Raw genomic sequence first — 27,235 nt, forward strand, 5'->3', positions numbered from 1 at the left:
TAAGAGACTCATCTCTACCCAGATCACTCCCCCAAACCCCCTCAGGTAATCTAGACAAAAGGATCTATTCTCCATCCAGCCTTACATTTCTATAGAACAATGATGGGGTTAGTAAGAATTCTACCTAGATAAAATGGTCTTTATCCTTTAATCACACCTAAGCTTTCTCAGTTGCAGGGTCCTACCTAAGATTGAACCCAATCTTGTTGTCAGCCGTCTCCTTCAGAGGCTGCCTTGACCTAATAACTAAATGAGGAAATAGAGGGAAAAACATGAATCTCCCCATATTAGTAATTACTAGTAATTATTTCTCTTACTAGGCAGGAGAAAGGGCATTGTCCTCTTCTCAGTGTCTTCAGTCTGAGTGAAGAAAATGGTCACACTCAGGGTGCACTAAGAGAAAATACAGCCCCACATCCCTAGCCTAAGAGGAGAAACTCTCCTCCACACAAGGAGTCCCTAATCTGAATGAAGGGTAATTTTTTCCTGGAGTTGCTGTGTGACAGAAAACAAGGCAAAACGGTGACTCACCAGTACATCAAGCAGGTGGAAAGGCTACATCTAGGTACATCCCTAGAAAACAGATGCCCTTTTTGTCTTGGCTGAAATGAGCTAGGAAACAAAATTTCATCTGTCTATCTTGGGCATCCTCCCCACTAACGCCCTGAGTTCTTCCCCTGAATTCTTTGGGAACCTTCAGCTCTTTTTCCATTTCCTTCATAAAATAAGTAGACTCTCTAGTGAGTCCCTTGTCTCTGTACGGTCAGGGAGGAGAGTTATGGGACCATGTTTCTCCCACTTTACCCATGAACTCTACATTACTGCTCTGCTACTTATGTCCTATTTGACTTGGCTCTCCTCCCTACATATTCCCAACACTTAACAGGACCTGGCACATATCAGTTGCTTAAGAAATGTAGTATTGACTTACTCTTTGGACCTCAGTTTTCTTGTCTATAAAATGATGGTCTGTACTAGATGACCTGTAAGTTTCTTTCCAGGTCTAGAATCCTATGAATTTCAAGTTAGATTGAGTGCCTAGCTGACCTCAACGAGTTCAATAATCAGAACCAAACAAGCTCTTTTTTTCAAGGCACAAAAAGAACTGGGAAACAAAGAGCAAATTACCACTGGACTGGCTCTCTGTTCACTATATACCATGTTTCTTGTCATTTGCTAGTTAACATTATCATCATTAGGTGATTTTTAATGATCTTTTAAAAAGCTGTAGAAAACAGAAGGTTTAAAGAACTAAAGATGGGCAAAGAAGCTCCTATTTTCAGAAAAAAAGGAACTGAATTCTTCAAACTGTCAGTGAATTTGACTTTGGTTCCTTATAAAGTAACATAGTTCAGTGAATTAGCACTGAGCCTGAAATGAGAACTAAATTTGAATCTAGGTTCTAATACCTTCTAGCTCTGTGACCAGGAGAAAGTAATTTAAATTCTTTGAAGCTCAGACTATAAAAAAGTGTTAATAATGCTACCAATCTCATGGCTATTATTATTTCTAGCAAAATTCTGAAACAAATTACTAAAAGGATGGATTGTTAGCACTTAGGGAAGCAGTGATCACTACAAATCATGGGCTTATCAAGGAAAAATTCATGTCAATGTAACTTCATTTCATTGACAAAATTAGAGATGGCTAGATTAGGTGAATAGAAGAAATGTTATATTAAGGTTTTAGCAATATATCTGACAAAAAAATCTCTCATGACACCTTGTATGAAGCATTGATCAATGAATCACAAGTATTTATTGCCTACTGTGTGCCAGGAACTTTGATAGATACTGAAGCCCAGGACCATAACCACATAAGCAATACTGTCTGACTGATTCCTTGGTATGAAAGATGGTCAGTTGTTCCCACTTCATGTTCCCAGCCTCTGAGGTTTTCCTGATCATATTCCATGTGGACCTCCCCACTAACCCTGGACTTTCTGCCCTCAGAATTAGTTCATGATTCCCTGTGGATTATTTGCTTTTGTGAAGCTTAACTTTAACCTTGACCTAGTTTTCTTGGATTCAACTTGAACTATGCCCTACCCATAACTCTTTGGTCTATATACTGAAGCTAATTTCTGGCACTCAGTAGGTCCCTTCTGGGTTGTCTCCTAATCTTTCTGGACAGTATAGTTAAGTGGCTTAGGAAATGGTTGAATAACTGGACCCAACAAGTGGTAATTAACATCAAATTATAGTTAGAATTTCCCAGGCCTCTATGCTTTATCCTGTTCTATTCAATATGTCTACCAATTATTAAAGTGAAATAAACTCAATTCAGCAAACATTTATTAAGTACCAAAAACATTCAAGGAACTGAGAATGCAAATCTAAAAATTACAATCCCTGCTCTCAAGGAGCTTACAGTCTACAAGCAGGTGGGGAGGAAGAGACAGATAGAAAGATAGGATAGAGATATAAAACAAGGTAGGAGATGATGGAGAGGTAGGAGGTGATAGAGATTACCACTTATTTGGGAAGTTGTAGACAAAGAGGTAGTCTGGGAGGGAAACACAAGGAGACAGAGGTAGCTACAAAAGAAGTAGTAGGGGATAGTTGCAGTAGAGATAGCACTGGTCTAATCTGAATTTTAGCCCACATTTCTGGTTGAATTCTTTCCTCTACAGTCATGATCATGAAGTGGCACAACATCTGGAAGAGAGTAAAATTTCAAGCACGAGGCCTTCCTTTCACCGCCTGAGGTATGGTGGAAGGATCCAGATCACTCCCTCCAGTCCATGTGCCAGAATGGCCAGTTCTTGTTGACACTCCTCCTGTAACCTTCTGAATGTTTTCTCCAGGCTAGCTTCCTCCCTTCTCAATACCTGGATTACTTTTGTTACATGGTAGGTCCCACTACTAGTAGGCTCTCCACCCTCTCTAAACACAAGTCTCTGCAACCCATGGGATGAGCTCTTGACCCCACAGTCCTGCTCCAGAGCTGCTAGCTCACACCCCACAGCCTCCTGGATTTCTTTCATCATAGCGGTGCTCAGTTCTGGCAGCTTTGTGAGCTTCTGGGAACACCTGTTGACCTGCAAAAACAATGAAGCCATCAGAGTCAAGTCCATTGGCAGCATGCATCATTAGGCAGATTCCAGAACCATCTCAACTAGCAGAGGAACCCAACACCAGAAATGGATACAGAAGGTCAGCTATTTAGGCACATTCTCAATGGCTAGAATTTAGCTCTAAAATCAAGATTTCACTAGAGTTATGACTTCAGGTTAAGGCAGTGAAGGTCTAGTTTACCAAGGCATCTTACCCACGAGGGAAGGAGAGGAGTCACTCTCTAACCAACAGGAATAATAATAGCTAACATTTATATAGTGCTTACTATATGCCAGGCTCTATATGAAGTAATTTACAATCATTATATCATTTGATCCCTACAACAACCCTGCAAGTAGATGCTATTAATATCCCCATTCCTCAGAAAAGGAAACTAAGGCAAAGAGCAAGTAAGAATCTGAGACCACATTTAAACTCAAGTCTTCTTGACTCTGGGTCCAGTGTTCTAATCATTCCATCACCTAGCTTCCTCGAAATGTGATACTTGTATATGAAAGTCATGTGACCAATTGGCTTACAACAAAATGCAATGAATATTAATTTAAAATTTTTAAACAAAACTCTTTCAAAAAGACTACAACAATGTATTTAAGAGATCATTCCTTATGACCAAGTTGGATTCATAACAAGGATACAAGGATAGTTTAACCCTAAAAAAACAATGAACATTATTACATTAAAATAAAAAATATTCCCGAACCACCTGATCAACAGAAAAAGTCTCTGACAAAGTACAACATCCACGTATGTTAAAAACTCTGTAATGTCGAGAGAAATTATTATTTTCTATTATATTAAGAACTTATTTTTGATTTGGATCCAAGCTTTCCATTTCCTCATTCAGGGACCCTGTAGGTCAGTCAGCCAGTCTCTGAATAGCCAGTCTCTATTAGCATGGCTAATAGAGGAGATTGCCCTAATTCTCAGGGTACATGCTCCTCCATCTTGGGCAGGACTCCCCCAACTAAGAGACCTTACTTCTGTTTGAAGGGTAAACAGAATCTAATCTATGTAAATTCTTGCCCTGAGGGCATGTCCATGTCTTTCACTCCTCCACTGGAATTTAGGGTGACCCAGTTCATGAAAAAGAAAACCAAATGGAGTTTGGATTCTTTTGTCCAGCTTTCTGGAAGCAACTGAGTCTCAAGACAGAGCCACGATCTCAGCAGGAGGAGCTAAAGACTTTTAGCCCACCTCCTCACTTAAATGTCCATCAATTAGGGTTGATTTCTCCTGTCAAGGGCATTCCCTTCAAAAAAAAAATTTTAAGGTATTCAGTGTCTCCATTAGGTGTTTTTGGTTATCAAGAGAAACCATTGATCATCAATTTATTGATTATTAGCTAGCCTAATTAATAAATTAATTATTAACAATCCAGAAACTGTCTATTAGGATTTTTCACTGGTCAGGGTTTGGCAACCACAGAAGGGACTAGAGCTCTGCACCTTAGATTCTTACCAGAAAAATCTGAAAATGAATCTTTTTGGGCCCAAGTGGAAAATTTGTCCACATGGAGAATGGCTTTAAGGGTTCCCTAAGAAATAATAATACAGAAAGAGGGAGGGGTAAGGGCTGTGGATCTCAAAGATAGATTTTCTTTTTCCAGAACCCAAGATCCCAGCCTTTCTCTAGGGGTTCCATTCACCAATTTTATAAACTGAATAATCTTTCTATTGATATCCAGTAGAAATTTAACAAATACTAACTAACTGAAGCTGAGTGTGGAAATTTGTCCACAATTGTTAGGACTCTGGCTATGACTTGACTCTCTCCCTATTACCAGCACTTAGACCTTCTCTGGATAAGTTTATATGATACATGTCTGTTTTAAGTGTTTGTGCTGAGGTCTTCTAATTTTTACTCTCAACAGTAGAGGATTTAAACATCAATAGAAAATTTAAAGAGATCTTCTCAAGTGGGCTAGAAGATAAATGAGATATTAATTTGTGTGCACAAAGTTACCTGGGAGGCTTCCTGGGAAATTGGATATTTGGGGAAAATCTGCCCACGTACTTTAATCTATTACACCAAACAGTGTAACCCAAAAATTTCTTGCAGCACTATGGTTTGAAAAAGGAAATGGAGGCATAGCTGTAAGTGTACAGACTATCTAAAAGTTACAATTCTTGCTGTTAGGTCTTTGGGGAGATATGTCAGATAGAACAACTCTATCAGATTAAGCTATGTGTGTAAAGTGATTCCCTGAAGTAGAGGAAGTAATTAAGTATTTTCAGAGTAAGAAACTAGGTAAGCTAAGCAGAGAAAAGTAATTTCTATCTAAATTATTCATTTCTAGTCACTAAGATTCTATGTTGTGTGTGTGTGTGTTTGTGTGTATGTATATTTTGTGGGGGGTTTTTGTCGCTGTGTGATTTTCAAGATTAGCCAGTATTTGCTTTAAAAGTGCTAGGCAGAGAGCTGAGAAGCAGGGTGAAGTCTTAACCAACCAGATCAGTAAGACTTTGCCTAAAGGGATTTTTTGCTGTGTTATCTATTAAAGGTTAAAGGGCAAAAATAAAGAGAAAACTATTTTAAAAACATCTTTGGCTTTCAATGTGAACAAAATTAAGAGACAGACAGAGAAGAGGACCTTTCCCCAATTCATAAAAGTTTGCAAATCTGAAAGTAGAATTCCTTCCATAAGGTAAAAAAAAAAGTCTCTTTTTTTGGGGGGGAGGGGTTGGTTAGTAACAATAGACACTTGTCTTCAGCTCTCGTTACTGAGATAAGATCACAGGACACAGAATCTAACTTAAAATATCTAGCCTTATTCTGCAAGGGAAATTCTTAAATCAGTTTAAGAATTCTTATAAATTATAAGAACTAAGCAATCAGAGAGGCAGCTAACAGATTAGCCCCCAATAGAAGGACGAATCCCCAACTGGCCTTTACAAACTCCACAATGGGATCCCAATAACTCTGATGTTTATAGCCTATTTATAATAGCCTATGCAAAAGTGCTAAATTATATGGCATACTACACCCCTCTATTCTGAGAGATGCTTAGATCACCTGCACCCATCCTGTTAATCAATCCCTGTGGAAGATATTAAAACATTTCCACAAGAGATGCCCAGGTTGGTATGGAATGATCATAGAGAAGATTAAGGGAATTGTTCTCTATGTCTATGAATCATTCTTTCAGGAGTTACTACATATGTCATTAGAGAGGCTGTTGTACAGGTTATGTTGAGAATTATCTAAACAACCTTGGGCATTTCAAAAGTGTCTCTACAGTGGAAGGAAAGGTCACATTAGTCAAGTCTGTTTTAAGAGAAAAAAGGATCTTAGAAATCAAAAGGGGAATGACTTTAAGAGCTCCTTAAGGAAGAATAATGCAGGAAGAGGGAGGGGTAAGGGATATGGATCTCAAAGACAGATTTTCTTTTTTCCAGACCCCAAGATCCCAACCCTTCTCTAGGGGTTCCCTTTACCCCTTGTTCCCTTCACCGATTTTATAAAGTGAATAGCTAATCTTTCTATTGATAAGTTATCTAGTAGAAATTTAACAAGTGCTAACAAGACTAACTGAAGCTGAGTGTGGAAATGAATTTTGCTGTAACTCAGAGAACCACCAGTTAGTAGGTAAATTTACTTCCTGCTTCCTTCTTATTTCCAAAATTCATTTGTGAAATATTACGGACAAGATCTCCTCGCCAGATTTTTAGGCTGCTCTCTAATGGCATTCTGTTCCCTACAAATTACCCACCCCAACCAGACCAACGTGTTTAAAACAGAAAATATAAGTTTTTTTTCATTAAAGGTATGTTTTCATCAAAGTGTCTCTAGTGACCTCAAATGCAACCACGTTAGAATTTCAGCAATTTCTGTTTAAAATGTATATTACTACTGTGAAAGCTGTCCGTATATGAAATTTTGGTTAAGAAATGAAAAATGCAACTCAACTGATTTATGAATTATTAAATATTAACTCTCTCCAGATTCTGAAAAGTGAAGAGTAAGTAAGCAGAAAGAAGTAAAAGAATATTTTTAATTTAGAAAACTGCTTTGAGTTGACTTCTGTAGCTAACATAATAGATATTTATTGTTATTGGGAAGCCAAGCTTATTTCTAATCTGTTAACAGAACTAGGAGTAGACAGAATCCCATTCATGTTTCATCATGAACATAAGCCACTGCATGGTTCCTAAAAGTTTTTGCAAACATTAAAAACATCTTAATGGTTTTCTCTTTTAAAAGGATTTGTTCCACAAACTTCTTGTGAGACTAGGAATAGGTAGTACAATAGAGCTCTTTTGATCTCCTAGTGAATACTGAATTAAAGCCAGTCGAACAATAGATTATAATTGTGATAGGCCAATTGATCAAGAGAATTCCCTGGGATGAAATTAACTCTAAATCTTGGGAAAGTTTGCGCTCATCCTTCATTTTCAAAGAAGACCATGACATCAGAGAAATGATGACATGATTTGCACTTGACATTGTTTTGAGTGAGAAAGGGCTGTGCAAGGTCACCAACCTCACTTTCTCCTCCTAAGCCATCTGGGTCCAGTGACCAGATATTCATCAGGATGACTGGAGATGGCCCAGGGTGCAATGGGAGACCTAGGCCTTTTTCAGTCTGGCTCTAGCAACTAACGTACTGTGTGACCTTGGGAAAGTCACTCTAGAGGTTCAGTTTGATAATTCTGTAAACTGAGATGATTAGATTTGATGATCACGAGGGTCACTTCTAGCACTAGATGTCTATGATGAATAAGAAATGACAATTTCAATTTCTAGATTCCTTTTAAAACTTTTCATCTGTATTTACTTATTGCTATTGTTCACTACTTCTACATCATGCTATGGCTCAGGAAAGTAGGGTTGTAGTAAGACATCAGTTTAACAATAATATGTGAAGTCTCGGATATGGTTGAGCAAGTAAAGGAAAATTGCATAGTGTGAGTAATGGATTTGGACCATTAAAAATGCAACATCATACTAGACTTCCCCTTATAGTTTACTGGAATACTAAAGAAAGAAACATACTTTCTTCTCAGCATGGCACCTACACAAAAACTGAACATGTATAAATTCTTCATGATCAAATTCATAAAAAAGAATTATTAAATGCATTCATTTCAGATCATAATAAATAAAAAGTACATTCAATAATGGGCAATGGAAGGAAAGATTAAAAATTAATTGAAAACTAAATAATCTATTCCTAAAAAGTGAATCAAAGAACAAATCACAGAAACAATCAACAAATTCACTCAAGAGAATGGCAACAACAAAAACACATACCAAAATTTATGGGATGCAGCCAAAGTGGTACTTAAGTGAAACTTTATATCTCCAAATGCTTACATGAATAAAAACAGAGAAAGAACAGATCAATGAATTGGGAAAGCAACTAAAAAAACAACAAATTAAAATTATCCAATTAAACACCACATTGTAAATCCTGAAAATCAAAGGGGAAATTAATAAAATTGAAAATAAGAAAACCATTGAACTAATAAATGAAATTAGAAGTTGATTTTATGAAAAAACCAATAGATAAACCATTGGTTAATTTGATTTTTAAAAGTAAAGATGACGGCAGAGACAAGATTGTAGAGTGAAAGCAGAGACTCACATGAGCTTTTCCACAAATTCCTGCAGATACATCTGAAAAGTGAATGTGGGCAAATTTTAGAGTGGTGGAATCCACCAAGAGACAGAGCATGGAAGATTTCCAGCCCAAGATAGCCCAAAAAGTTAACAGGAAGGATCTGTTGCACAGGACTGGGGAACACAGAGTGTTTGGGTGGCACCAGCTCAGACTTGGCATATAGCAGAGTGGAAAAGGCACAGGTGGACTAAATCACCAGCTGCAGTGCCAATTTCCAACCTCTCACCATAAGATGGGAGTCTGGCAGAGCTGGGTGACAGAGAAGCACGGGGTCCATGGCAGCAGCAGGCACTCCTGGAGTGATAAGCCCACAGACAAAATGTTTCAGAAAGTCACATACCTGAACTTCCAGGAGCCAAGATGGTGGAGTAAAATGTAAGTATTCTTACCCTCCCTTTGTTGACCTTGAAAAAGCCAGAGAATATTGCCCCAGGAAAAATCCTAGAATAGTGGAGCAAGCAGAAGGGGAACAGCAAACTTTTAATTCAGGAGACTAGGGAGATCCACAAGAAAGGTCCCTCTTACTGTGGTTAAAGGGACCAGTGCAGGACCAGAACCATCTCAGCAAGCCCCACCTCAGTTGGACCAGAAGGAGATTCTGAGCCCCAAGAGGGTAGAGCTGATAAGCAACAAGAGTAGGACCCCAAGCATGCCTTAGCACAGGCAGGAGAATTGGGTATACACCAGTGCAGATGGAGTTCACCAGTCTTGCTCTAGCGCAGCACGAGAGGAGGAGGAGACTTCCAGCAGCCAGACCACCTCTCCCAGACCTCACTCCGTGAGCTTCAATGTAACCCCAGGGACAATCAGAAAGACTTTACCTGGTCCCAGCCTTGGCACAGACCAGTCAACTCAGCACCACATAAGCTGCAGCATTATCTAGCTTCTAGTTGAAAGAAACAGAGGACACAGCACACAAAGTCAGTAAACAGGCCCCCAGTTCCCTGCAAAAGAAACAAGGGACAGAGCCCTCTGTGCCAGAGAAGCAGAGATCCACTTTAAAAGCCAGGAAAAGGGCAATCCTTATGAGCAAGAAGCAAATTAGTAAAGCAAAGACTATAGAATCTTATTATGGGAACAGGGAAGAACAAAATACCAACTCAGAAGAGGACAGCATTGACACTATACCCACATCTGAAAACTCAAAAGGGAATATGATCTGGTCTCAAGTCCAAAAAAGCATTCTTGGAAGAGCTCAAGAAGGATTTTAAAAGCCAAATTAGAGAGGTAGAAGAAAAACTAACCAATGATTTTAAAAATACAATCAGCTCCTTAAAAAGTAAAATTGGCCTGAGCCAATATAATAAAAATGACAATTTTACCTAAATTAACTTACTTATTTAGTGTCATATCAATTAAACTATCGGTAATTATTTTCTAGAGCCAGAAAAAATAGTTCAAAATTCATCTGGAAGAATAAAAGGTCCAGAATATCAAGAGGACTAATGAAAAGAAATGCTAGGGAAGGTGGCCTAGCACTACCAGATCTCAGATTGTATTATAAAGCAGCTATTATCAAAACCACTTGGTACTGGCTAAGAAACAGAAAGGTAGACAAGTGGAATAGTCAAGGTACTCAAGACACAGTAGACAATGAATACAGCAATCTACTGTTTGATAAACCCAAGGACCCCAGCTTCTGGGATAAGAACTCGTTGTTCGACAAAAATTGCTGGGAAAACTGGATAAAAGTGTGGCAGAAACTAGTCACAGACCAATGCCTGACACTGTACACAAGAATAAAATCCAAATGAGTACACGATCTAGGTATAAAAATTGATACTGTGGACAAATTGGTGGAGCAAGGAATAGTGTATTTATCAGATTTATGGAGAAGGGAAGAATTTTTGACTAAAGAAGAGATAAAAAGCATTATGAACTGCAAGATGGATAACTTTGACTACATTAAACTGAAAAGTTTTTGCACAAACAAACCCAATGTGACCAAAATTCCTAGGGATGTAGAAAACTGGGAAAGAATTTTTACACCTAATGTCGGTGATAAAGGCCTCATTTCTAGAACATATAGAGAACTGAGTCAAATGTACAAAAACACAAGTCATTCCCCAATTGATAAATGGTCAAAGGATATGAACAGGCAATTTTCAGAGGAAGAAATTAAAGATATCTATAGTCATATGAAAAAATGCTCTAAATCACTTTTGATTAGAGAGATGCAAATCAAAACAACTCTGAGGTACCACATCACACCTATCGGATTGGTAAACATGACAAAACAGGAAGATGATAAATGTTGGAGAGGATGTGGGAGAGTTGGAACACTAATAATTGGTGGAGCTGTGAGCTGATTCAACCACTCTGGAGAGCAATTTGGAACTATGGCCAAAGGGCTACAAAAATATGCATACCCTCTGACCCAGCAATATGCTTCTAGGATTATATCCCCAAGAGATCATGAAAATGGGAAAGCATCACACATGTACAAAAATATTTATAGCAGTACTCTTTGTGGTGGCCAAAAACAGGAAATCAAGGGGATGCCCATCAATTGGGGAATGGCTGAATAAATTATGGTATATGAATGTAATGGAATACTATTGCACTATAAGAAATGATGAAAAGGAAGACTTCAGAGAGGCCTGGAAAGACTTATATGATCTGATGCTGAGTGAAAGGAGCAGAACCAGAAGAACTTTGTGCACAACAATGACCATAGTGTGCGAGAGTTTTTTCTGGTAGACTTGGAACTTTGTAGAAATGCAAGGACTTAAAAAAAATTCCCAGTGTTCTTCTAAGGCAAAATGTCTTTCACATCCAGAGAAAGAACTATGGAATTCAATTGCAGAATGTAGCAGATCATTTTGTGTGTGTGTGTATTATGTTTCGGTTTGTTATAGGATTTTTCCCATTCAATTTAATTCTTCTACACAGTATGAGTATAGTGAAAATGTATTTAATAAGAATGTTTATGTAGAACCTATATAAAATTGTATGCCATCTCAGAGACAGAGGCAGGTAGAGGGGAAGGAGGGAAAAATAATAATCTAAGTTACATGGTAGTGATTGCAGGACACTGAAAATAAATAAAATTAACTAATTTTAAAAAAGTAAAATTGGCAAAAGGGATAAGGAGATACAAAACCTAACTGGAGAAAATAACTCCTTCAAAGGTAAAATTGGACAAATGGAAAAGGAGATACAAATTAGAATTGGGCAAGCCGAAGCTAATGACTCTATAAGGCATCAAGAATCAGTCAAACAAAATCTAAAGAATGAAAAAACAGAAGAAAATGTAAAATGGCTCATTGAAAAAACAACTGACCTGGAAAACAGATCCAGGAGAGAAAAATCTAAAAACTATTAGTCTACTGGAAAGCCATGATGAAAAAAAGAGCCTGGACAGTATCATCCAAGAAATCACCTAGGAAAATTGCCCTGAGATCCTAGATTCAGAAGGCAAAATGGTCATCAAAAAGAATTCACCAATCACCTCCTGAAAGAGAACCCAAATTGAAAACGCTAAGGAATATTGTTGTCAAATTCCAGAATTATCAGGTCAAGGAGAAAATACTGCAAGCAGTCAGAGAGAAACAATTCAAATATCAAGTAACTAGTAACAATTCAAATATCAAGTCAGGATCACAGGGGATCTTGCAGCTTCTACATTAAAAGATCAGAAGGATTGGAATATGATAGAGCATGGACTACAACGAAGGATCAATTGTGAGCAAAACTGAGCATAACCTTTCAAGCAAGGAGACGAATAAGGGATTTCCACACCTTCCTGATAAAAAGGCCAGAGTTCAATAGGAAATCTGATCTTCAAATGCAAGACTCAAGAGAAGCATAAAAAGGTAAACAGGAGGGAAAAAAAGAAAAAAAAACTACATGGGCAAACTGTTACATCCCTAGATGAGAGGATGAAATTTGTTCACTTTGAGAATTGTATATTTACTATGACGTTTAAAAGGGATATACATAGATAGAGGGTGTGGGTATAAATTAACTGATGTGATGATAAAAAAACCAACTAAGGGGTGCAAAGGGAGAAAAGGAAAGGAGGAGGCAGAAAAGGGTAAATTGCATCAGATGAAGACGCACAAAATCATTATAGTAGAGGCAAAGAAGGGAGGGAGATAAGCATTACTAGAGTAATGTAACTCTCATTGGATTTGGTTCAAGGAGGGAATAATATGTTCAGTTATGTAAAGAAATCTAACTTGCCCTGCAGGCAGTAGGAAAGGAAAAGGGAAAGAAAAGGGAGGGGGGGTTGATAGAAGAGAGGGAAGATTTTGGGAGGCAGTGGTCAAAAGTAAAACTTTTGAGGAGGGGAAAGGAGAAGGGAGAAAAAAAACATAAATGGAAGGGGAAAACAGGATGGAGAGAAAAACAAAGACAGTAATCACAACTGTGAATGTGAATGGGATGCAATGTGATGAACTCTCCCAAAAAACATAGGCAGATAGAAGAGATTAAAAATCATAATCCTACAGTATGTTGTTTACAAGAAACACTTTTGAAACAGAGGGATACACACAGGGTAAAGGTAAAAGGCTGGAGTAGAATATATTATGCTTCAGCCAAAGTAAAAAAAAAAAAAAGCAGGGGAAGCAATCCTAATCTCAGACAAAGCAAAAGCAAAAATAGATCTAATCAAGAGAGATAAGAAGGGAAACTATATCCTGCTACAAGGCACCAAATTCAAAGCAAAATCATTACTAAACATATATGCACCAAGGGGTATAGCATCCAAATTCTTAAAGTTAAGGGAGTTACAGAAAGAAATAGACAGCAAAACTATGCTAGTAGGGGACCTCAAACTCCCCCTCTCTGAACTTGATAAATCTAACCTCAAAATAAGAAAGAAGTTAAGGAGGTGAATAGAATTCTGGAAAAGGTAGATACAATAGACCTCTGGAGAAAACTGAATGGAGATAGAAAGGAATATACCTTTTTTGCAGCAGCACATGGCACATTCGCATCTCAGAAAAAGAAATTGAATAAGCCATCAATGAACTCCCTAGGAAAAAATTTCCAGGACCAGATGAAGTTAAAAATGAGTTCTATCAAACATTACAAGAACAATTAATTCTAATACTATACAGAATACTTGGGAAAATTGGAGGAGTCCTACCAATTTCTTTTTATAATGCAAATATGGCACTGATACCTAAACCAGGAAGAGCCAAAATAGAGAAAAGAAAATTATAGACCAATTTCTCTAATGAATATAGACACAAAAATTTTAAATAAGATATTAGTAAAAAGATTTCAGCAACTTATCATGAGGATAATATGCTTTGATAGAGTGGGATTTATATCAGGAATGCAGGGCTGATTCAATATTAGGGAAACTATCAGCATAATTGATCATATCAACAACAAAACTAACAGAAACCAGATGATTATCTTAACAGATGCAGAAAAAGCTTTTGACAAAATACAATACCCATTCCTACTGAAAACACCAGACAGCATATGAATAAATGAAGCCCTTCTTAAAATAATAAGTAGCATTTACCTAAAACCATCAGCAAGCATTATATATGATGGGGATGAATAAGCTAGATGCATTTCCAATAAGAACAAGAGTGAAACAAAGATGTCCAGTGTCACCACTTTTATTCAATATGGTTCAAGAATGTTACCTTTAGCAAAAAGAGAATAAAAAGAAATTGAAGGAATTAGAATGGGCAAAGAAGAAACTTAAGTTATCACTCTTTGCAGCCAATATGATGATATATTTAGAGAACCAAGTAAAAAACTACTTCAAATAATAAACAACTTTAGCAAAGCTGCAGGATACAAAATAAATCCACACATAAATCATATGCTTTTCTACATATTACTAACAAAGCCCAACAGCAAGAGATAAAAAGAGAAATCCCACTTAAAGTTACTGTAGACACTACAAAATATTTGGGAGTCTACCCACCAAAACAAATCCACGGAATATATGAACACAATTACAAAACACTTTTCACACAAATAAAGTCAGATCTAAATAATTGGAAAAACATGGGTAGGCCAAGCTAATATAATAAAAATGACAATTCTACCTAAATTAATATACTTATTCAGTGCCATACCAATCAAACTACCAAAAAATTATTTTCTAGGGTTAGAAAAAATAATATCAAAATTCATCTGGAAGAACAAAAGGTCTAGAATCAAAGGAATTAAAGAAAAGAAATGTTAGGGAAGGTATCCTAGCCATATCACATCTTAAATTGTATTATAAAGTAGCAATCATCAAAATCACTTGGTACTGGCTAAGAAATATAGGGTTAGATGAGTAGAATAGGTTAAGTACACATAACACAGTAGTCAATGATTATAGCAGTCTACTGTTTAATAAACCCAAGGACTCCAGCTTCTGGGATAAGAACTCACTGTTTGACAAAAACTGCTGGGAAAACTGGAAAATAGTGCAGTGGAAACTGAGCACAGACCAACACTTGATACTGTATACCAGAATAAAGTTCAAATGGGTACATGATCTAGGTATAAAGGCTGATACTATAAACAAATGAGGGGAGCAAGGAATAATTTATTTGTCAGATTTATGGAGAAGGGAGGCATTGATGACCAAACAAGAGATAGAGAACATTATGAAATACAAAATGGATAATTTAGATTACATTAAATTGAAAAGGTTTTGCACAAACAAACCCAATGCAACCAAGATTAGGAGGGAAGCAGAAAACTGGGAAAGAATTTTTATAACTAGTATCTTGATACTAGTTACTTGATGATAAAGGCCTCATTTCTAAAATATATAGAGAACTGTGTCAAATTTACAATAATACAAGCCATTCCCCAATTGATAAATGGTCAAAGGATATGAACAGGCATTTTTCAGAGGAAGAACTATAAATAATCATATGAAAAAGTGCTCTAATCCACTATTGATTGGAGAGATGCAAATCAAAACAACTCTGAGGTACCACATCACACCTATCAGATTGGCTAACATGACAAAACAGGAAAATGATAAATGTTGGAGAAGATGCAGGAGACTTGGAACACTAATTCATTGTTAACAGAGCTGTGAGTTGACCCAACCACTCTGGAGAGCAATTTAGAACTATGCTCATAGGGCTATAAAAATGCACATATCCTTTGACCCAGCAATATCACTTCTAGGGCTGTATCCCAAAGAGATCATAAAAATGGGAAAAAGACTCACATGCACAAAAATATTTATAGTAGCTCTTTTTCTGGTGGCCAAGAACTGGAAGTCAAGGGAATGCCTATCAACTGGGGAATGGCTGAACAAGTTGTGGTATATGAATGTAATGCAATATTATTGCACTGTAAGAAATGACAAACAGACAGACTTCAGGAAAACCTGGAAAGACATATGAACTGATACTGATTGAAGTGAGCAGAACCAGAACATCATACACAGTAACAGCTACAGTGTGCGAGGGCTGGTTTTGATAGACTTAGTCCTCCACAGCAATGCAAGGACCTAAAACATTTCCAAAGGACTCATGATGCAAAATGTCATCCATATCCAAAGAACAATGGAGTCAGAATGCAGAATGAAGCAGACTATTTTCTCTTTTGTCATGTTTGGTTTGGTTTTGTTTTTCTCATCGTTTCTCCCATTTATTTTAATTCTATGCAACATGCAACATGACTAAGGTGAAAATGTGTTTAATAAGAACGTATGTGTAGAGCCCATATAAGATTGCGTGCCATCTTGGGGAAGGAGGGGGAGAAAATTTAAAATTCATGGAAGTGACTGTTGAAAACTGAAAACAAACAAATTAATAAATTTGGAGGAAAAAAGTAAAGAAGAAAACCAAACCAATAGCATCAAAAATAATTCACCACCAATGAAGAGGAAATTAAAACAGTTGCTAGGAGCTCTTTTGCCCAATTATATGCCAATAAATTTGACAATCTAAATGAAATGGATAAATAAAAATATAAATTATTCAGATTAACAAAAGAGGAAATGGAATACTTCAATAGTTTATTTTATCATATAGAAATATATAACTAGTAATAGGCAGATGACAAGGTCAAATACCCATTTACTTAGTTGTTTATGATTTCCTCTGTCATCCTGGCTCTGCCCCCACAATTCTAAAATTCTTAAGAGATCTTGAGAGTGTCTTTATATCCCTTTTCCTGACCACTGTGTGAGTACTTGCCCCATGTGAGTTCTCCATAAAATATTTTTTTGGTAAGTGTACATTTGGCATTCAAACAACATGTCCTGCCCATTGGAGCTGTGCTTTCTGCAGCAGAGTTTGAACAGTTGGCAGTTTAGTTCGATAAAGGACCTCAGTGTCTGGTATCTTATCCTGACAGTTGATCTTCAGAATCTTCTTAAAACAATTCAAATGGAAGGGATTCACTTTCCTGGCATGGCACTGGTATACTGTCCAGATTCCACAGGCATACAACAATGAGGTAGGCACAATGGCTCTGTAGACCTTCAGTATGGTAGTCAGTCTCTTTTTCCCACCCTTTCCTTTGGAGCCTCTCAAACATTGAGCTAGCTCTGACAGTGTGTGCATCAACCTCATTATCAATGTGTACCTTCCTGGAAAGTATACAGCCAAGGTAAGTGAACTTATTCACAGCATTCAGAACTTCTCCATTTGTTGTAACCAATGATTCCATATATGGCTGGTGTGATGCTGGTTGATGGAGTACCTTTATTTTCTTGGTGTTAATTGTTACGCCAGAATTAGCACAAGCAGCAGAGAATCGATCTATAATTTGCTGCATCTCAGCTTCAGAAGCTGCAATGAGTGCACAATCATCTGCAAACAGAAAATTATGCTTGTAGCCTTTTCAGGTAGAAGAATTTACCATCAAAGTGGGAGCTGACCTTGACGCTGTGTTCATCCTCATTGAAGGTATTTGATAACATGGTTTCAGTTATTAATGGCCACATATCCTTTATAATAAGTATCGACCATAGTCCAAGACTGAAAACAGTAAGAGATTCATCATAAAAAAAATCACAACTTATCTTGCTCTGTTTAGAGAGATATTTACTAGAAGCAGGGACATAAATATAACACATTAATACTGTTCCTAAAACCTACACCCTAGGCTCAGAATGACTATAAGCATTCAAGTACATAGAATTGAGTGAGATTTCTTGTATGAGAAACTGAGTTAGGAGAGTTCAACCTTAGTCCTCATAAGGTCGAGCTTCCAACTTATTCCCAGGGATAGATACACGCAGGCCTTAGATTTCTGATGTCACTCCCAACAGTCACATCGAGTGGGTGACACTCAGATGTCACCCACTCCCAAGCCCTCATTTAGGGTTTCAAGGACACAACAAACCTAAGAATGAAATTCAGAAAGAATATTCAGGGTCCCAAAGGTTTCACCTCAAGCCCCAAAGTACCACTAATCACCTTAGGGTTGGATACAATTATTGTCAATTCTCTCAAGTTGTTGCAGTAAATTAGCAAACAATAAAATTTTATCAAGTCTTCTAAAAAATATCACACAAAAGATTTTTACTTACCATTCCTTTCTACTAGTATTTGTCTTTCTCAAGCACAGCTTAAAATTTATCCTGATGTAAATAGGCAGTTACTAGAACCTAATGAAGCAACATATGATAGCTGTAAGTTCATATAGATAGTGAATATGATAACTATAAACCTCCAGACTGACATCTATCTCTTATTCAACCCTTAAAGCCAAAATAAATTTCTAAGATTGCAGTTCAAAACTAAGTTGGTTAAAACGTAACTTCAGTATAAAACATTCCATATATAACTTTGTAATTCACAATAGTCTTATACTATAAATTCCTAATTACCACAAATAAATCCTGAATTACCACTCCACTCTAGTCAAAAAACTGTTTGCAATAGGGGAAGGAATTCAGTTTTCTAAGTGAAGCAATGCCAAAAATATACCCAATTAAATTGGCTTTATCTTAATAACTGCTAATAAATTAGCCAATAATCTTACAATTTTCATAAGTGATAGCCGAATAATTTTAGATGAAGCCTCTTCTTTTCTATAAGCAAATACTTCAGAATATTAACAATTTGCAAAGATTTTCTTTCCCTTTAGCAGTCCAGCTCATAATGTAGCAACATCAAGATTAGAAAGAAGTTTTGATCCTAATATTTAACATAGCTGCACAATATAAACAATATAATAACAATAAACAATAGTCTATTTTTCTAACTATGTAGGTATTAACAAGTTTCACAACACAGACATACTTAATTTTACATTGACAATATTAAAAAACACTTCAAGCTTTACCAGTTCTTCAAGTAACAAAGTATACAGGACTAAAATATTATAAGACTCTGGTGGAAGGACTGGTTTTTGGCCCAGGGTAAAAAAGACCTAAGTAGTTTGATCTGAAGCTGACAGGGCATGGTCTAATTTCCCACAGCAAAAACCTTCAGGAGGGGCGGAGCCAAGATGGCGGAGTAGAAAGACGCACATACACATAGCTCTGAACCCACAACCCATAGAATGGCTACAGGGAAGTAACTCACGGCGAATTCCGCACCCAGAGGCCACGGAACATTGGAGCGAGGGAGATTTCTGTTCCAGAGAGACCTGCAAACCTCTCGCGGGGGGGTCCTTCGCGCTGCGGACTGGGCGCCGGGACTGGGAGCTGAGTGCAGCCCTGCCGCGGCCGCGGCACCGAGAGGAAAGATCCGAGCAGGCTTCACAGACAGGATCTCCAGCGGCCACGCGGGTCCCTCCACCCACAGAGGGATCTGCAAACCTCTCGCAAAAGGTCCGTCGCGCTGCAGACACAAAGCCCAGCCCAGACCTGCTGCGGCCACGGCTGCGGCACTGAGAGAAACAGATCCGAGCAGGCTTCAGGGACGGGATCTCCAGCGGCCACACAAGTCCCTCCACCCACAGGTGACAGGGGTGGGTGAGAGAGTCTCTTTGGCGGGTCGAGAGGGGAGTGGGGTGCCCCCATAATTCAGGCCCCCCCCCGGGAGGTAGAAGCTGAGAGGTGGCTGCAGACAGGGGCTCCCCAAGCGGGCGGGAGCCTGAATCCATTGTGGAAGGTCTGTGCATAAACCCCCTGAGGGAACTGAGCCTGAGAGGTGGCCCTGCCCCGGACCTCAGCACCAGAACATAATCTCATACTGAATAGCAGCCCTGCCCCCGCCAAAAGCCCTAAGGCTGGAAGCAGCATTTGAATCTCAGACCACAAACACGGGCTGGGAAGATCAGGAGGCGAGGTGGGTGTGAGGAAAATATTCAGAGGTCAAGTCACTGGCTGGGAAAATGCCCAGAAAAGGGAAAAGAAATAAGACTATAGAAGGTTACTTTCTTGGCGAACAGGCATTTCCTCCCTTCCTTTCTGATGAGGAAGAACAATGCTTACCATCAGGCAAAGACACAGAAATCAAGGCTTCTGTGTCCCAGCCCACCCAATGGGCTCAGGCCATGGAAGAGCTCAAAAAGAATTTTGAAAATCAAGTTAGAGAGGTGGAGGAAAAGCTGGGAAGAGAAATGAGAGACATGAAGTCAAAGCATGAACAGCAGATCAGCTCCCTGCTAAGGGAGACCCAAAAAAATGTTGAAGAAATTAACACCTTGAAAACTAGCCTAACTCAATTGGCAAAAGAGGTTCAAAAAGCCAATGAGGAGAAGAATGCTTTCAAAAGCAGAATTAGCCAAATGGAAAAGGAGATTCAAAAGCTCACTGAAGAAAATAGTTCTTTCAAAATTAGAATGGCACAGATGGAGGCTAATGACTTTATGCAAAACCAAGAAATCACAGAACAAAGAGAGAAGAATGGAAAAATGGAAGATAATGTGAAATATCTCATTGGAAAAACAACAGACCTGGAAAATAGATCCAGGAGAGACAATTTAAAAATTATGGGACTACCTGAAAGCCATGATCAAAAGAAGAGCCTAGACATCATCTTTCATGAAATTATCAAGGAAAACTGCCCTGAGATTCTAGAACCAGAGGGCAAAATAAATATTCAAGGAATCCACAGAACACCGCCTGAAAGAGATCCAAAAAGAGAAACTCCTAGGAACATTGTGGCCAAATTCCAGAGTTCCCAGGTCAAGGAGAAAATACTGCAGGCAGCTAGAAAGAAACAATTCAAGTACTGTGGAAATACAATCAGGATAACACAAGATCTAGCAGCCTCTACATTAAGGGATCGAAGGGCATGGAACAGTATATTCCAGAAGTCAAAGGAACTAGGACTAAAACCAAGAATCACCTACCCAGCAAAACTGACTATAATACTTCAGGGGAAAAAATGGTCTTTCAATGAAATAGAGGATTTTCAAGTATTCTTGATGAAAAGACCAGAGCTGAAAAGAAAATTTGACTTTCAAACACAAGAATGAAGAGAACCATGAAAAGGTGAACAGCAAAGTGAAGTCATAAGGGACTTACTAAAGCTGAACTGTTTACATTCCTACATGGAAAGACAATATTTGTAACTCTTGAAACATTTCAGTATCTGGGTACTGGGTGGGATTACACATGCACACACGCTCACATACATAGAGACAGAGTGCACAGAGTGAATTGAATAGGATGGGATCATATCTTTAAAACAAAATGAAATCAAGCAGTGAGAGAGAAATATATTGGGAAGAGAAAGGGAGAAATTGAATGGGGCAAATTATCTCTCATAAAAGAGGCAATCAAAAGACTCATTAGTGGAGGGATAAAGAGGGGAGGTGAGAGAAAAACATGAAGTCTACTCTCATCACATTCCACTAAAGAAAAGAATAAAGTGCACACTCATTTTGGTAGGAAAACCTATCTCACAATACAGGAAAGTGGGGGATAAGGGGACAAGCAGGGTGGGGGGGATGATAGAAGGGAGGGCATGAGGAGGAGAGTGCAATTCGAGGTCGACACTCATGGGGAGGGATAGGATCAAAAGAGAATAGAAGTAATGGGGGACAGGATAGGATGGAGGGAAATATAGTTAGTCCTATACAACACAACTATTATGGAAGTCATTTGCAAAACTACACAGATATGGCCTATATTGAATTGCTTGCCTTCCAAAGGGAAGGGGTGGGGAGGGAGGGAGGAAGAGAAGTTGGAACTCAAAGTTTTAGGATCAACTGTCGAGTAATGTTCTTGCCACTAGGAAATAAGAAAAACAGGTAAAGGGGTATAGAAAGCTATCTGCCCCTACAGGACAAAAGAGAAGATGGAGACAAGGGCAGAGAGGGATGATAGAAGAGAGAGCAGATTGGTCATAGGGGCAATTAGAATGCTTGGTGTTTGGGGGGGGAGGGGATAAAAGGGGAGAAAATTTGTAACCCAAAATTTTGTGAAAATGAATGTTAAAAGTTAAATAAATTAAATAAAAAAAAAAAACCTTCAGGAGTTTTCACAGGAGTTATTAAAATAATAAATAAACAAAAATAATAAAATAATTCTCAATTTGGACACTAAAAGAAAATATTTATGGTCCTGTATAATAACTGTAGATCACAATAACCTTTTTTATCATGACCAAAATTTATATAGTGTTAGATTTATAATATAGGCTTCCTATAGACAGTCCTGAAAGGTAGATAAACATAAAAAACTAGATGCTTATCTAACGTTACTCACAGGGAATAAAGTCAAAGCCAAAAAACTATCACTCATAGGACAGGGTGATACCATTGTTAGAGACCAAAAAAAAGTTCTGGTAGGAATAAAAATCTTTTCCTTTGTGATTTGTAGTTCTTAACTAAAATCAAATCATTATGTTTTAATCTCAGCATGGGGCTAGATCTTGGGAGTCTTAAAATATTGATACCCTGCTTAGTTGTCAATCTACCACAGAAGCAAGTATTTTGCTTTATTTTTTAATAATATTTTTCTCCAATTACACAATAAAACAACTTTAAACATTTTTAAAAGAACTTTTGAGTGCCAAATTCTGTCCGTTCTTCCTTCCTTTCCTTCCACCTCTCTGAGAAGATGGTAAGCAATGTGCAATCATGTAAAACATTTCCATATTGGGCTTTTGTAGAAGACTTGAACAACAACAGAAAAGAAAGAAAGAAAGTATAAAATAGTATGCTTCAGTCTATATTCAGGCAATATCAGTTCTTTCTGTGGAGGCAGATAGTATGAGTCTTTATGAGTCTTTAGGGATTGTTTTAGATCATTGTGTTGCTGAGAATAGCTAAGTCATTCATGATTCTTTATGGTACAGTTTTGCTGAAAGGTTCTGCTCACTCCACTTTGCAAAAATCAGTTAATTTCTTTCTAGTTTTTTCTAGCTTTTTTTTGAAATTATCCTACTTGTCATTTCTTATAGAACAATAATATTTCCCAATCATATACTACAACTTGTTCAGGCTTTCCCCAACTGATGAGCATCCCTTCAATTTCCAATTCTTAGCCACCACAAAAAAAAAACTGGAATAAATATTTTTGCACAAGTAGGCCATTTTCCCTTTTTTAAAAAAAAAATTTTTTTTTAATTTAATTTAATAAAAATAATTATTTTTAAAAATATCTCTTTGGATATAGACATAGCAGTGATATTGCTGCATCAAAGGATGTTCACAGTTTGATTGCCTTTTGGGTAGAGTTCCCAATTGTTCTCCAGAATAGATTGGACCAGTTCACAACTCCACCAACAGTGCACATTTTCCCACGTCCTCTCTAACATTTAATAACTTTCTTTTCTTGTCATATTAGCCAGTCTAATAGATGTGAAGGGGTGCCTCAGAGTTGTTTTAATTTGCATTTCTCTAACCCAGGGCTTCTTAAACTTTGTCCACTTGTGACCCCTTCAGTGTTTCTTAAACTGCATCGCAACCTCATATGGTCAATCAATAATAATTTAGAGCATTTTTTCATATGACTATACATAACTTGGATTTCCTCATCTAAAAACTACCTGCTAATATCTTTTGACCATTTATCAACTGGAGAAAGACTTGTGCTTTTATAAATTTGACTCAGTTCTACATATATTTGAGAAATGAGGCCTTTATCAGAGATACTTGCCACAACCTTTTTTCTGTCGTTTTCTGTTTTCCTTCTAATTTTAATTGCACTGATTTTGTTTGTGGAAAACCCTTTTAATCTTCTATAATCAAAACTACCTATTTAATATCTTGTTAGGCTTTTTCTTTCTTGATTAGTCATAAATTCTTTCCTTATTCATAGATCTGACAGGTAAACTATTCCATGCTCTTTTAATTTGCTTATGGTAATCACTCTTTATGTGTAAATCATGCACCCATTTTGATCTTATTGTGGAATATCCTGTGAGATGCCTATAGGTCTATACCTAGCTACTACCATAAAGTTTTTAGCTTTTCCAACAGTTTATATGAGTTTTTGTCCCAAAAGCTTAGATCTTTGGGTTTATGGCAAACTAGATTTCTATGCTCACTTACTAGTGTGTATTTTATACCTAGTCTGTTTCATTGATAGATCACTCTGTTTCTTAGCCAGTACCAGACTGTTTTGATAATTACCACTTTACAATACAGTTTGATATGTGGTACAACTACACTACTTTCTTTCAATTTTTTTCACTGGTTCCCTTGATATTCTCAACTTTTTGGTTTTCTGAATTAATTTTGTTATTATTTTTCTAACTCTATAAAACAATTTTTGGTAGTTTGATTAGCATGGCACTGTATAGATTAACTTAGGTACAACTGTCATTTTTATTATATTGGCTTGGCCTGCCCATAAGCAATTAATATTTTTCCAGTTGTTTAGATCTGATTTTATTTGTGTGAAAAGTGTTTTGTAATCGTGTTCATATCATTTCTAGGTCTGTCTTGTCTGGTAGGATCCCAAATATTTTATATTGTCTACAGTTATTTTAAAGGGATTTTTCCTTTCTATCTCTTGCTCCTGTACTTTGTTGGATTTATAATTGTGTGTGCATGTGTGTGTTCACTTTGTATCCTGAAGCTTTGCTAAAATTGTTAATTATTTCAACTAGTGTTTTAGTTGATTTTTTAGGATTCTCTAAGTATAGCATCATATCAAACAGTAATAGTTTTGTTTCCTCATTGTCTATTCTGATTCCTTCAATTTCTTTTTCTTCTCTTATTGCTATAACTCACATTTCTAGTACAATAGTGACTAAGATAAGGTCCTTTAATGTGTACAGTGGCATAGGCATAATTAGGCAATGATGTAAAGATTTGTGAAACCAGTATATAAATCTGTTATTTAGTGAAGTTAATATCATAAATGTTTTCCGTTCTGTGCTAATGAAAATAATTTCAGGAAAATTAGTTATCTTAAAAGAAGAGCAACTTGTGGTTTATCTTATGTTGCCTTAAAGAGATATCCACTTTTACTCAAGGTTATTCATTTGAACATGGCTACTAACTGAAACAATGTATGTAAACTATAAACAACCTATTTGATATGCACTGTTTTGAAAATGATTATTCAATGCATTTATACATTCCATCCCAGAACCTTTTGCTATAATTGTAGTTATCCTGGCAACTTTTAAATGAATTCATTCATATTAGAGGTAATCTTCTTATCCTTAGCAGAATCTCATCCTCCTAACAGGGGAATGAACAGAAAAAAAAAAACAAAAAAAACTTGAGTGAATAATTAAATAGCTAGACTGAAAAGTTGTTTTTTGGTGAAATTTTTGTTTAAAAATAATAATAAGATTAGATAATTATATACACCAAAGATAAAACTTGGATTGCATTTTCTAACGGTTGAGACATAAGGTTTAAACTAGATCTCAAGTACCTGACCTGGTTATTGGCAAAGTAAACTTAAAATTGTATTAAGATCTATTTTTATAAGAGATTTTAACACAGAAGTAAATCCACCAGAAGCTGCTCTCAGTCCATCCCAGTGTGCCTAAAAAGAGCGCTCTCTAGAGGACCAGAGGACTTCATCAGGAGAGGTTTTCACAAACCACTGAGACATCTGAGATTTAAGATATGATGGACCAATGAAATGGACAATTTTACATTTTTACTATTTATTTCTTGCCTATGCACTTCTTTTCTCTAAGGTCTGCTTGCCAAAAGGGACCTCCCCCAATGACTCCTGTCAACAAGTTGGTCAGTTTCTCCCCCTCTTCCCTCGCATTGTTTCCCATCATGACCTACATAGTTAAAAACCCCTGATAAAGTATTTGTGATATCAATTAGTGATTCACTGAGATTGCATCTCTCAAAAGAATCAATGGGTGAAATGAGAAAAATGATTATTTTCTATCATGTTAATAAGTCATTATTAATTTGGATCCAATCTTTCTATTTCCTCATTCAGGGATCAGTCAATCTCTGAAGGAGAGGGCTGACAAAGGAGATTACCCTAATCCTTAGAACACCAGAGTGGTCTGGGTAGAAATGGATTCCCCTGCCCAGATTACTGGAAGCAGTTGAATTTCATGATCAAGCCACAGTCTCAGCAGGAGGAGCAGAAGCCTTTTTAGCCCATCTCTTCCACCTCCACTAATCAGGGTTGATTTCTTCTATCAAGGGCATTTCCTTTCAAAAAAAATATTTAAACCATTCAGTGTATCCATTAGGTGTCTTTGGTTATCAAGAGAACCCACTGATCATCAATTTATTGATTATTAGATAACCTAATTAACAAATAAAATTGATTATTAATTACCCAGAAACTCTCTTTCTGGATTTTTCATTTGTCACACATATAGCTACCTTTACCTTTGTCACACATATAGCATAGCTACCTTTTGAAATAAAAGGTCTGTATCTAAAACCAAAAGGAAGCATCATATGCAATAGAGATAACATTAGAATTTTTCAAATAAATATGAGAGTAAAGGACCCTCATATCCCCACTATTATTTGATATAATTCTGGAAATGCTAGCAACAGCATTAAGACAAAAAAAATTAAAGGCACAAAGATAGATAAAGAGAAAATAGAACAACCCTTATTTGCTCATGATATGATGGTATATTTGGAAAATGAGACACTAAATGATACAATAGCTTCAGCCAAACTACAGACTACAAAATAAACCCTCAGAAATCAACAGCAATTCTATATAACAATAATAATGCCCAAGAAGAAATCATAGAAAGGGAAATCCCATTACAAAATGCATAAAGTATAAAGGGATCAATCTATCAATACTTGTATAGATTCAATTTCAAAGTGCCCCTTAAAAAACTATAAAGAACTTAAACAGTTGGAGGAACATTCAGTGCTCATGGCTGGGCCATGCCAATACTAGAACTCAATACTCTAGTGTTTTATAAAATTGAAAACATAAATTACCTACGGAAAAAAAAATTATTTGACAAAAACTCCTGAGAAAATGAAAAGGAATATGGTAAAAATTTATCTTAGACCAACACTTTACACACTATTCCACAATACAATCTAAATGGATATATGACTTTAATATTAAAGATCATGCTATAAAAATTTAGAAGAAAAGCAGATCACATACCTATCACAACTATGGGTAATTGATATATTCTTAACCAAACAAGGGATAGAGGCAATTACAAAAGGTAAAATAGAAATCTTTGACTACATGAAACTAAAAAGCTTCTGCACTGACAAAATAATGCACCTAGGAGAAGAAGAGAGGTGCTTAACATAGTGCCTGGCACAAAGTAGATAA

General features: G+C 36.9%; 1 protein-coding gene across 3 annotated transcripts in view; it reads right to left on the minus strand.

The window, feature by feature from the left end:
• Positions 1 to 2,277: 2,277 nt before the first annotated feature.
• The window catches only part of TEDC1 (tubulin epsilon and delta complex 1), an 87,049-nt gene continuing 62,091 nt past the window's right edge, over positions 2,278 to 27,235 (minus strand). For all 3 annotated transcript variants that reach the window (XM_072629646.1, XM_072629648.1, XM_072629647.1), the window contains one exon: positions 2,278 to 3,040. In XM_072629646.1, coding sequence (XP_072485747.1) covers positions 2,696 to 3,040 — 345 coding nt within the window. In that variant the 3' untranslated portion in view covers positions 2,278 to 2,695. The remainder of the gene's footprint in view (positions 3,041 to 27,235) is intronic.

Source organism: Notamacropus eugenii, chromosome 1 (genome assembly GCF_028372415.1).
Source record: "Notamacropus eugenii isolate mMacEug1 chromosome 1, mMacEug1.pri_v2, whole genome shotgun sequence".
Classification (NCBI taxonomy): domain Eukaryota; kingdom Metazoa; phylum Chordata; class Mammalia; order Diprotodontia; family Macropodidae; genus Notamacropus; species Notamacropus eugenii.